The 12,309-nt window shown below is 46.7% G+C and overlaps 1 protein-coding gene across 1 annotated transcript in view; it reads right to left on the bottom strand.

Moving 5' to 3' along the window:
• Positions 1–3,286: 3,286 nt before the first annotated feature.
• CD99 (CD99 molecule (Xg blood group)) overlaps positions 3,287–12,309 on the bottom strand; it is a 33,624-nt gene continuing 24,601 nt past the window's right edge. The window contains exons 11-12 of the mRNA XM_024756302.1: positions 6,539–6,595; positions 3,287–5,263 (exon numbers count right to left, since the gene is read on the bottom strand). Of these exons, the coding sequence (XP_024612070.1) occupies positions 5,238–5,263; positions 6,539–6,595 (83 nt within the window). The 3' untranslated portion in view covers positions 3,287–5,237. The remainder of the gene's footprint in view (positions 5,264–6,538; positions 6,596–12,309) is intronic.

Genomic DNA, 12,309 nt, shown 5'->3' with positions numbered 1-12,309 from the left:
CCTGGCCCTCTCTCCACGTTTTCCACCTGAGCTGTGTAAGAAGTGGTTGGATATAGGCTTCTAGAAAATAACCCCTCTGTGTGGAGGGAAGCATTTTGTTTCCAATTGCATGCACCCGAGTTACACCTTTCAGATAGAAATTATATTATATGCGATATATATATTATTTATATATAAATGTATAAATTTTACATACATCTTGGTATATATACTACAGTACAATCTGATGCAAACTATTATATATAGAATGGTTCAACAAGGTCCTACTGTACAGCACACGGAACTATAGTCAATACCCTGTGATACACTGTCACAGAAAAGAGTATGAAAAAGAATGTATACATGTATAACCGAGTCACTTTCCTGTACAGCAGAAATTAAACACAACATTGTAAATCAATGATACTTCAGTAAAATTTTAAAAGAAAAAAAGAACTGGTTGGAAGCACCAGATTCTTTTTATTGTTTAAACTTTTATTGGAGTATAGTAGACTTACAATGTTGTGCTAGTTTCAGGTGTACAGCAAAGTGAATCTGTTATACATATATCCACTTTTCTTTTTTTAAGATTCCTTTCCCATATAGACCATTACGGAGTATTGACTAGAGTTCCCTGTGCTATACAGTAGGTTCTTTTATTTTTTAATTTTTTTACATCTTTATTGGAGTATAATTGCTTTACAATGGTGTGTTAGTTTTTGCTGTGTAACAGAGTGAATCAGTTATACATATACGTATATCCTCGTATCTCCTCCCTTTTGCATCTCCCTCCCACCCTCCCTATCGCACCCCTCTAGGTGGTCACAAAGCCCCAAGCTGATGTCTCTGTGCTATGCAGCAGTGGAAGCACCAGATTTATAAATTCCAGAGTTTCCGGCTCCACAGTGTGGGACATCAGATGAGCTCGTGCATTCATTCAACAAACATTTGACGCACAGCTGTTTTGAGCCAGAGAGGCAGGCTAGATGCCGGCTGTGTGGAGACAGAGAAAGAAGAGTTGTTTACAAAGAGGAGGAGAGAGTTGCAGTGTAATGTTCGGTAATATGGGGGAGCACACCAAGGCTGGGGGGCTCCTGGGAGGCTCTGCACCCAGCTTGTGTCCTAGAGGCTTCTGGGGAGGGTTGTAGCCGCACACTGATTTGATTTGATTTGATTTTCTCTTCTCTTATTTTATTTTATTTTATACCAGCATACAGGATCTTAGTTCCCAGACCAGGGACTGAACCTGCACCTCCTGCCCTAACCACTGGACAGCAAGGGAAGTCCTACCTCACACTGAATTTAAAGGCTGGGTAGAAAGGGGAGGGGAGGGATGGAGAGTGGAGGCTGAGGACGGGGTGGGGCAAAGGCACATGGTAGAAAGGGGGGACCCAGGGCTTCTGTGGGACCACCTCTAGGGGGTGCTGAGCACATCGCCCAGTGGTGTGGACCAAATGCTTGTGTCCCCCCAACACGTCATCTGTGGAAGCCATAAACCCCAATGGGATGGTGTTAGAGGGTGGTGTCTTTGGGGAGTGATTAGGGTTAGGTAAGGCCATGAGGGTGGGGCCCCCATGATGGGATTAGCGTCCTCGTAAGAAGAGACACCAGACAACTCTCCACCGAGTGAGGACACAGGGAGGAGATGGCCGGCTGTCTACATGCCCAGGGGAGAGGCCTCAGGAGGGACCAGCCCTGCCCACACCTGGATCTCAGATTCCAGCTTCCAGTACTTGGAGAGAATATATGTCTCTTCTTTAAAACCACCCAGTTTGTGGTATTTTGTTATGGCAGCAAAATAATTAAAACTCTACTGTTTTTATTATAGCTGTTTTTTCATATTATAACTGGCCACTACCTGCTCCACCACGCCTGACCCCTGCAAGACGCAGTTTGAAGTACAAGTATTTTATGTATTCAAGCAGGTGTTACCAACCTTTTTCTGTAAAGGATCCCATAGGACAGAAAAAAATAAAGAAATACTTCCTGCCCTGGGAGGTCCAGAAATTTAGTGGATGATGTAAACTGCATTTCAAATCAGTGGGAAAACATGGATTATTCAATAAATGGTTTGGGAATAATGGGATTATCCCATGGCGGTTTTTTTTTTTTTTTGTGGTACGCGGGCCTCTCACTGTTGTGGCCTCTCCCGTTGCGGAGCACAGGCTCCAGACGCGCAGGCTCAGCGGCCATGGCTCACTGACCCAGCCGCTCCGCGGCATGTGGGATCTTCCCGGACCGGGGCACGAACTCGCGTCCCCTGCATCGGCAGGCGGACTCCCAACCACTGCGCCACCAGGGAAGCCCCCATGGCGGTTTTTAAAAAGCTAAATACCGGGATTCCCTGGTGGCGCAGTGGTTGAGAGTCCGCCTGCCGATGCAGGGGACGCTAAAAAAAAAAAAAGCTAAATACCAAGGAATCGCTTCCTCATTCCCTTTACAGAAACGCATTCCTAGGGGATCAAATATTTTAATGTAAAAAAACCCCACAGAAGTGTTAGAAGTATGACAGCAAGCCCAGAAACCATTAACTAACTTCACTGTGCAAAAATAATAAAAATGAATGGGGGAAAATATCACTTCAGAGTTAAAAGGTGAAGGATAAAGTGAAAAAGAGTATTTGCTACTTACTTCACAGTCATATCTTTAATATGTAGAGAGTTCCTACAAATCAATAAGGATAGGACCGATAACACATATAAACATAGGCAAAACGCATTCATTTCCCCCAGAAATGGAATGCAAATGGGTCCCCCCTACACAGATTCTCAAGCTCACTTGTGTTAAGAGAAATGTAATGTAAATGCAGTTGATTTGATATCATTTTCAACTTACATTGGCACCAGTCAGAAAGTTTGCACGGCAGTGAGGAAACAGATCTGACATCACTGGGGGGTATCATGAATTTGCACCTCTATGGGGGATGACTGGGCAGTGTCCATAAAAATTAAATATACACACGCTATTTTTCCTCACAAAGCCAACTTCAGGCACTAACGCAACACACACACTTGCACAGAGCCACAAAAATGTGCTTACAGAGATATTCATTGCAGCATCTTGACAGCAAAAACTTGGTCACAGCTTAAGTGGGTTAATCAAATCCATTATGACCCAGACTTGTAACAAATCCTCCACTGGTATTGTCTCCCTTTGGCCCTTAAATAAAATCTTTATGTTGATTTCAAAATCTGTTGGACTGTGATTTCTTCATATGGGAGCTCCAAAATGATTTTAAAAAGCAATCGTCATGCCAAGTATTTAATGATCCAAGCCACATAATTTAAATTCAATTTTTCAAAAGACAGACCTTTGATAAAATCATGTTTATTTTAATGTGAACATGAAATTAACCCGAGTCTACAACAATGTACATCCACCATCCATAAGAAAAGCCTAGTTGACATATTTCTTAAATGTATCCTTATTTGTGAATGAGTCATAATTTCATATCCTTAAAGAGATACCCATCCTTTCACTCTTCTCTTCTTTAAGGAGGCATTTATGCTTATAGTATGATTGCAATGCTTATAAAAATGCCAATGTTATTCAGAGTTACAAAAAGACTTTATGCGTTTCTTGTTATTACGAAGCAAGTCAGTGAGCGCAATCTTGACCTCAAAGGCAACCCGTGACGACTCACTGGGGAGAACAAGGACGGTCTCTACCTTTGTACCCAGGTGCGCTGAGCCAGTTAGCGAGGGAACCCAAGCATATTGACCAACCTGGCCCTCAGCTCTTGACAACTGGCCGACCCCATCCATGGATGGATGTCATTTATTTTGTTCCATCCTGTAGAATCCCGAATGTCACGTTCACCACTGTGCACACCAGGTCATAGGTATTTGTTGAATGCAGCAATGAATGGATATGATAAATAGCCAATCCTTTTCTTTTTTTTTTTTTTTTTTTTTACACCATTTCATTTACTCAAAAGTTATCATAGTGTCAGAGACAGAGCAAGTTAAAGAGCCAGACGACGGTCTCCAGCAATACCTTGAGAAAGAAACTCCAAACGCTTTTAGATAACGCAGTGAGGAGAGGTCACAGAAAGGATACGGGCGTGGAGAGGGGTTGAGTCCTCAACAGCAGGGGTTGGCTCAGATGCCTACCCCTCAAACTACTGGCAGAGTTTCTGAGCTTCAGAAGTGAGGAAGACCCAGCATTCATGACTCATACCTCACAGGAGCCCTCTCCCAAGTTAGGTGACTTGCGGAGGCAGCCCACGCAGGTGTGCTAACGTCATACCTTTGAACCTGCAGAGGCTGATGTGAAACACACAACAGTTCTTTACACCATCATCCGTGACAAGAGGAAGTCTTCCCAGGAAACCGCCACTGCTCTGGGTTACTATCCTAAGAGCTTTAGACGAGGAGGCAAGCCTGTGCCACTGGAAACTAACATTTCCGTGGAGGGTAGTCTATGGGTGGGGTCCAGCCCATCTGCAACACCAGGGCTTCTGCACTTCCCGAGATGAACACAAGAGTCCACGCAAAGCCCTTCTGTATAAAAGCAAGCATTCTGGGCGCTGTGCAGTGCGTGCGCTGTCCTAAACGGGGGAAGTGCTTCTAAAGGAGGAGAAGTCATCGTTTGTTACCGGGAGAAGAGTAGGCATTCCGTTCATTGCAAGATGTCATAAAGAGCGAGCACTTAGCGTGATCGTCTGTCTTACAGCCCCAGAGAAGGGAACAGGGGATCCATCCCACTAGTTTCACAACCTTTTTTAAAAGTCACCCCATGGCAAAACATTAAGTAAAAAGTACTTGGTTTCTAATTCCTTTTTATTAGTTTGGTGTGGGCAAAAAAAAGAAATCCTAGTAAATGGAAGAACTTTTGAGGAAACTAGCTGAAGGCTTACCTCACTCTATAAAAAGGTCAATGTTGGCAGAGGTTCAGACGCATTCAATCTACAGGCAATTTGTAAACAGCGTGGAGTTTCTGTTTGGGGAACTTCAGTGGGATTGAATGATGGGGACTTGGTCGGTCGGCCTTTCACAGCACACGGGAAACCCCTCAGGGCCGCGGAGAAGGTGAGTGTAATTCCCCTCTGGAGGCAAGACTCATCACAAGTCAATCTCACCCACCCAGCACGGTGGTGACGCACCTCAAGATTCAAACTAGGGATCCCAAGTTGAGCAAAGGCACAGACAAGCCGGGGCTTGTTTCCGGCGGGGCCGCTCTGTCCCTGCAGGCGATCTTTGGAGAGGCTCAGCAGGCCAGCTCGAGATCCTGCTATGAATCACTTGGCTGCCGACCTCCTACTTTTCCAGAAGGGTCTGTTGAACTGCAGAGGACCAAGACACGAGAACAGATTTTACAAGGCATCCCCAGCGGCCCCGACAAGCACGCGAGTACCTGCAGGTGGAAAATTCCAGAAGCGGGTGACTCTGTTTCTACAGAAGATAGAAGTGTGCTCAAAACTCGCTCCTGACAGAAAGCAAAAACTAAATCTAACCGGTGAGAAAAAACAATTCAGTAAATTTCATACTAAGATGCAACGGTCACTCGTAAAAAACGGACACTTCGGGGAAAGTAGCAAGAAACTAAGAAGAGGCGTTCTCTACTAGCCACTTCTCTGAGACGGTAAGAAATGTCTGTAAACTACAAACTTCAGAATAAATAACTCTGCAGATGAGGGTCCACGGCGTTGGTTCATTTACAAGGCAGGGCTAAGATTTTCGGATCAGTTCATTTCTGTTTTGGAGGTCTCTTTCGCATTTTCTTGTGCTTAAAAAACGATAGCTCACGTTACACATCCTTCCCTTATTTGAAAGAGCAACGAGCTAGACACTTCCTAAAAGTCCGTATTTTTAGAATTAAAACTATGTTAACTTTTCACTAAAAACTAATCTCGGGACTTCCCCGGCGGTCCAGTGGTTAAGAGTCTGCCTTACAACGCAGAAGGCATGGGTTCAAATCCCTGGTTGGGGAACTAAGATCCTGCATGCCGTGGGGTGTGGCCAAAAACTTAAAAAAAAAAAAACACCAAAACTTAGGTCAATTCCACAGGCAATAAATGTTGCCTTTCTTGGGCAAAGGAGTGGGTCTCCACATATACACACACACGAAAGAAAGAAACACACACAGGTGTATAGACACAGAATTTGTGCTGTCCTGCCATTTTCAGAAGTGGTTCTAATCACTGAACGTCCCACCTCTGGCCCTGAGAAGTTTCCATCATTTGCACCACCTCCTGTTCTTGGTCCAATTCTCCACCAGGTTGGGAGGAGTCTGTAAAAGTGACCTCAGCACGTGAAAATGCTGTAAAAGGTGCATCTCAGAAGATGCGATCCGGCCAGCTGCCGACTCCGACCATGCGGCAGTGGGGCGACACTTGGAAAACTCTCCCAGCCGACATTTAAAGAGAACTTGAAGCAGACTTAGGTCTCATCAGAAGCCTCAAGCCCCGGAAAGTCTATGTAGCATCTCCCCAGAGAACCCCCTTGAAAACTTCGAGACACAAAGGATCCCATCCAAGAATCTGAGCAGGACAGTGGTGAGAGGAGGTAAAACAGACCCGCGGGGGGGGCGGGAGGGGGCCACTCGGGGCGCTTCTTACCGGGTGGCTCGGCGTTGGTGCCCTGATGGTTCTCCATGTTCATCTCGCCTTGGTCAGCTGCAAGCAAGAACAAAACGCCCCAGGAAGGTGAATACCAAGACAACGCACCCTGATGGTCACTCTCAAGCTGAACTGGCCTCCCACCTCCTGTCTCCATCCGCTGCCCCCAAGCAGAGGACCCGCCCTGGTCATCAGGGCATGAAGGGCACCTCGCGGGGTCTGGTTTCTTCGCTCCCATGCTTTCTCGGTCTATCATTTCATTTCCCAATTTCTACTCCAAAAGTTTTCGAATACACTCACATCAACGCAAAGAGGACCATGCCGCGCCCCGCCGGCCCCCCCGAAACGATCTCCCAGCATACAGTGTGAGGCGACAGAATTCAAAATGCACGGGCGAGTGGGGCGGGGGACAGGACGGGACGACAGGGTTGAGGGCGGGATGGAGTGGGAGACTGAGATGAGCAGAGGATGGAGCCACAACAAGGCCCTACTGTAGCGCACAGGGAACTCGATTCGATATCCTGGGATAAGCCATCACGGAAAAGCATATGAAAACGAACATATACGTGTGTAACTGAGTCACTGCTATGCAGCAGAAATTAACACAGCGTTGTAAACCAACTCTACTTCAGTTAGAAACAAACAAAAACGCAGGAGAGATTCCCAGTCAGAACACGTTTATTTCTTTACTGCATGCTTGGGAAGGGACACGGAAGCACGTATGACGTGAAGAGGACTGAAGTAGCTCACGGGACCCATGACGACCGTTCTCCTATATTCCCGAAGCTTTGATTTTTGCAAAACAGAAGCATCTGGGGTTAGCATCACGCGGGAACACCCAACACCACTTTTCATCCCGGTCCCAGAAACACGCATCCCCCCGTCTGTATGAAATGGATTCCGTGAGCCACCACCCTTTCCCCCAACCACGAAAGGAGACCCCAGTCAGAGACCAAAATTCTAAGATGACAAAGAAAGAAAGAGAAACACCCAAAGAGGAGAGAGTTTGAAGAGATCTGTGAAAACACTGCAGGGCGGTCACTGCCAATGTCACGTCTTCTGCTGGCCGGGTAGGAGGCAGGCTCTGAACACACTCACATTGTAGAGTCAACTATTATGACGCAAAATCCTAAATGTGCTTTAATTTCACATGACAAAGAATCTCCCTACCAAAAGAAAAACAAAGGAAGACAAAACCCGGTAAAAATATTCTAATGGATCCCCAGAAACCCTATATCTAGGTATGTTCAAGGAAAAGAAAAAAAGAAATGCCCCTGGGAAATAATAAAGTACAGCCGAACCCAAATCCATTTGGGGCCAAACGTTATTTCTAACAAGTAAAAGACATGTTCAATCCATTATCTGAAGAGACATTTGGGGGGAGGGGGAGGGGATGCCGGCACACCCAGTTTTGATGTTGGTGTCACCAACACCCAGCATTTGGGGAGAGCCTGAGAGTGGGTGGGTGCTTCGTGGGCGGGGAGAAGGATCGGCCACCTGGGATCCCGTTTAGCCGGAGCCACGTGGTCAGGGATGCAGGGCCGGATTCCCCGATGCCAAGCGTCCAACCCAACCCCATGGACCCCTAAGAGGAGACCCGGGCTCCACCAGGTGCATCTTCCCGCTGCAACCCCAACACTTAGAAGGCCAAACACACCACATCTCAAACTCAAAACCAAAGCAACTCACATGCCTTTCTTTTAAGCCAGGAGCCACTTGAGCTATGAAGGCAATTACAGCAATGGCAGCTTTAGGGGTCACTCTGTGTGCGGGCTGTTTATGTAAACACAGCAGGCACTGGGGGCCAAAGGCAGACCCCAGAGACCACTGACCGGCAGGGTCTCATCTGTAGTTCACACCCAGGATTTCATTCTTGGGGCACAGAGATTCGATTTAAATGCACCCCTGTGCTAACCGGGACACGGGCTTTATTTCATCAGAACCAAGAAATCTGCAGACGCTTTCTTCAAAGACCCAGACGGCCGGCAAGGTGACCACTGTCAAGGCCATCAAGGTGACCGGTGGAAGATGACCAGGCCCACGGGAGGGGCACGAAGAGCCTTTTGCAGCGATGACTTCCATGCTTACGGGGATATACAAGGATGCAAGAATTCTAGGGTGTCAAGATCCCAACACTCACCTCTCCACTGACCTCAGAAATTTAAGATCGTGAGATTTTTAGGTTTTGCCTAAATATGTGGATTTTTTTTTCACCCGCTGCGAACTGGGAAATTCACATAATTGGCAAAAACTGATCTGAGAAAGAGTTAGGAAATACTTCATGGAAATGGACCATAAAAATCCAGGGGCTATGGAATCAGAAGGTTAAAAATTCCATCATGAGTGTGAAAGATGAAACCCTATGACCCAGGGCCGGCTTTGCCCCAGGACTCTGAAAACAGGACAGCTCACCCCCTGCAGGATCCACTGGCAAGGATGGGGGATGCTGAGAAACCTGGTTTGTTCATGGAAGCCCCCGCCGGTACCATTTCTTTCCATTGGATTTCACTTTAAAAGGAAATGTCTGCATTTCTCTTCCTTATTCTGAAGTTACCTGGGCCTTAAAATATAATATCATACGCTTCTGTACACCGTGAAGGGAGAAAACATATAGGATTCAAGGTATGGCATCTGGTCTGGGAGAAACACATCACTGTGGCAGTTTTACTAATAAGGAAAAGGACAAACGACAAGGTCTGCTTTCGACTCTGCGTCTTGGTAGATAAACATGGATCGGAAAGGATGATCTTGAGGCCCCGCCTGGGGTTTTCTGTTCATCCCTAGGTCTTCGACTCATCTGAAACGGAAGGTCAGAGAAGGAAAGTGAAAGAGAAACAAACAAACAACGAGAAGTAAACGTCCGAAAGATCTGCTTCCGGTGTGTGCCCACAGCCCAGGCAGCAGTGAGAGCTGTTAGGAAGATGCCCTCTGGGCTCAGAAGTTGAGGAGACAGGCTGACAGAGCAGAGCATCACAGAGTGGACACCAGAATTAAGTGGGGGGAGGGAAGGGGGGCGGGGAGGAAAGGAGGGAAGGAAGGAAGGGAAGGAGGAAGGAAGGAAGGAAAGAAGGGAGGGAGAGGACATGCCAGTAGCTCATTTCACCAAAGCCGCAAGAATCTGCTACCATCAAGGACAAGGGAAGCAGCTGGCGGATGTGCAGTGAGCAACGAGAATCAGCTATCGACCACATCCAGTGACAACAACCAAACACTGTGCCCTGTCCCAGCGGGTCAGTCTCAGCATCACCCATTATTTAAACTGGTGACTGGAACCCAACCCACGAAAACGCAAAGACACACATCAACCAGAAGCCTGCGTCCCAAAATGGCTTTAAGAGGCCAGCCTGCATCACTTGGAAGAAAACCAGATTAAACTCCTAGAGTCACAACTTCAAAGCTTTAGGAATAAAGGACAGAGCTACCAAACTTTGCTGGCCGTGGAGGTTTCCTCATACCTTCTCACAAAACGTAACACGGAGAAGCTCTTAACTAAGTATATATCAAGACTGACAGTACTAGATTGATGTATCTCCACGTCGGGAAAACACATCTGCTTCCCCCATAAGTGCTCGAGAGGAAGCCTGGCGCAAATTCAACAGACACTACAAAATTCAATACAACAACGAGGTCCTGGAAAGTCACTCTGCAAACCGCCACACTCAGAGAATAATGGTTTACCCCAAACCACGCTTCCTCCAAGGACGCGAGCTCACTGTACATGCTGTAGCCACATCCCTCTGACGAAATCTCCAAGCTCACAACTGCACGCCTTAAAATAACCACCCCAGAAATAAAACCTATAACAGTCCTGCACGGACCTGAAAAGGTCTAGCATCGTCATGTACCCGATACCTGGCCATCTCGGTTCATAAAAACACGTAACTGACAACAAACGCTGAATTCATTTTATAAGGCAGGTCTATAAACCGCAATATCTACCCACGAAGTCAGAAAGACGCTCACTGTTTGCATTAGACTCGGTGCTTATATGAGAAAAGGGACCTAAGTTTCTCTGGGTCGATGCTGGACACTTTACAGCTGGAGACAAAAGTGCTTAATTACTGAAATCAGAAATACCCGCTCCCTTCCCTCATGAAGGTTCACCCCCCCCCTTTTTTTTTTCCTTTTTCTTTGTGCATCTACATCAGCCCAAGACCATAGACCTGTGAAAACCACAAAGCAAATCAAAAATTTTAAAAGTCACACCTAATGTTAATTCAGCCTACGAAGACAGACTGAAGGACATATTCTAGGGGAATGAATGTAGCCAGCCTCTCCGGAAGCAAAAGTTGAATCCTCGCCTGCTCTGAGCCAGTTCTTCAGAAAGTTCCCTTTTGGTTTTGAAAATCGTACATTCAACTCTTTCTACCCGGGAAGCTTTCCGTTTCCATGCCCACCCCTTCCCCCTGCAATGGGGGAAGAGTGCCTGAACCCAAGACCAAGACCCAGGGGTGGGGTAGGGTGGGATGCAGAACACTTGGTTTTCCCAATTTCTGAATCCCTTTTCCAAATGTTAGATGATGTCAAGTCTATTAAGGCTCTTGGGTGTTTCCTCAAATCCCTGTGTCTTGACATACGAACATCCAGAGAGTCATATATCCCATCCACACGGTAACAGAAATGCTTTGTAATTCCAGAGTCCAACTGGGGTTCACCTGAAGATTTTCAGAAAATCTTGGGGCCAGGACTTCCCGTGCATCTTGCCTAGCGAGCGCCTTCCTCTCCTGGCTGAGCGTCAAGCTCTGAGTTTGAGCATCTTCAGAGAAAGGGGAAAATGTGATTGAAAAGGAAACAGAAATTCACTTCTATCGAATCCCTAGTCTTTTAAGTCTTTGCTCGTTCTAGAAGCAAAAGGTCTGCTTTCGACTCTGCGTCTTTGTAAACACGGATCGGAAAGGATGATCTTGAGGCCCCACTCGGTTCTAACTGTAGATCTTTTATAAGTATCTCCTGGAACTTGGTCATCTGTCCGTTTGAGCATTGCTGGACGCCCGCCATTCCGCCAGCCAACCACACTTTCCTGAGTGCGGCCAGATGGAAGGCGACCCACTCACATGAGGGAAATAAGATGCACTCAGGCACCCTTACCCTCCACTGCTAGCAGAGGGGCACAAAAATGGCCTCTTATTTTAGGTGTCTGAATCCAAACGCTGTGTCAGACTTTTAATTTCAGGCTATAAGTAGTGTTTGTGAACCTAGGAATCTGGAATGATGGAAGGTGAAGGCTAAACTCCATCCCTAGAGGGTAACTTGGCCTCCCTCAAGTCTTCTGGGAATTTCCCAAGAACCCTCAGGAAAGGGTCCTTTAGGCAGATGACACCAATGGCCAATGGCAAAGTATGGATAAGGACTTAGGGTCATACACAGAAGGGAAGTTCAGATACCACAAGCCTCCTCCATGGAGGATGGGCAGCCACGGTCCATGGGGCCACCACAAACATCGCAACCCAGCCCTCACTGGTTCTCAAAGCAAGACCTAGACAGAGCCTTCCAGAGATGCACAAACATAAACTGTGCTCAGAACAGTAGAACTCACTGATGTCAGGACGAATCCTAAGTAACCTAGCATTTGAGTACAAAGTCCCCAAATGCCCAGTGATGGAATTCCGATCTCTGTGCTGGTAACGGTGGTATTCGGCGGTCCATGTAAATAACAATGAATGAATCGTAAGAACTAACATTTCTTCAACACTCGCTCTCTCCCAGGCAACGTGTCAAGACTTTCACACATGACCTTACTGACCTTCACACATGACCTTATTGACCTTCAC

The sequence above is a fragment of the Neophocaena asiaeorientalis genome, unplaced genomic scaffold (genome assembly GCF_003031525.2).
Source record: "Neophocaena asiaeorientalis asiaeorientalis breed wild unplaced genomic scaffold, Neophocaena_asiaeorientalis_V1.1 scaffold69, whole genome shotgun sequence".
Classification (NCBI taxonomy): domain Eukaryota; kingdom Metazoa; phylum Chordata; class Mammalia; order Artiodactyla; family Phocoenidae; genus Neophocaena; species Neophocaena asiaeorientalis.
The sequence above is the reverse complement of the archived record's forward strand: the minus strand, read 5'-3'. Positions and strand labels throughout refer to the sequence as shown.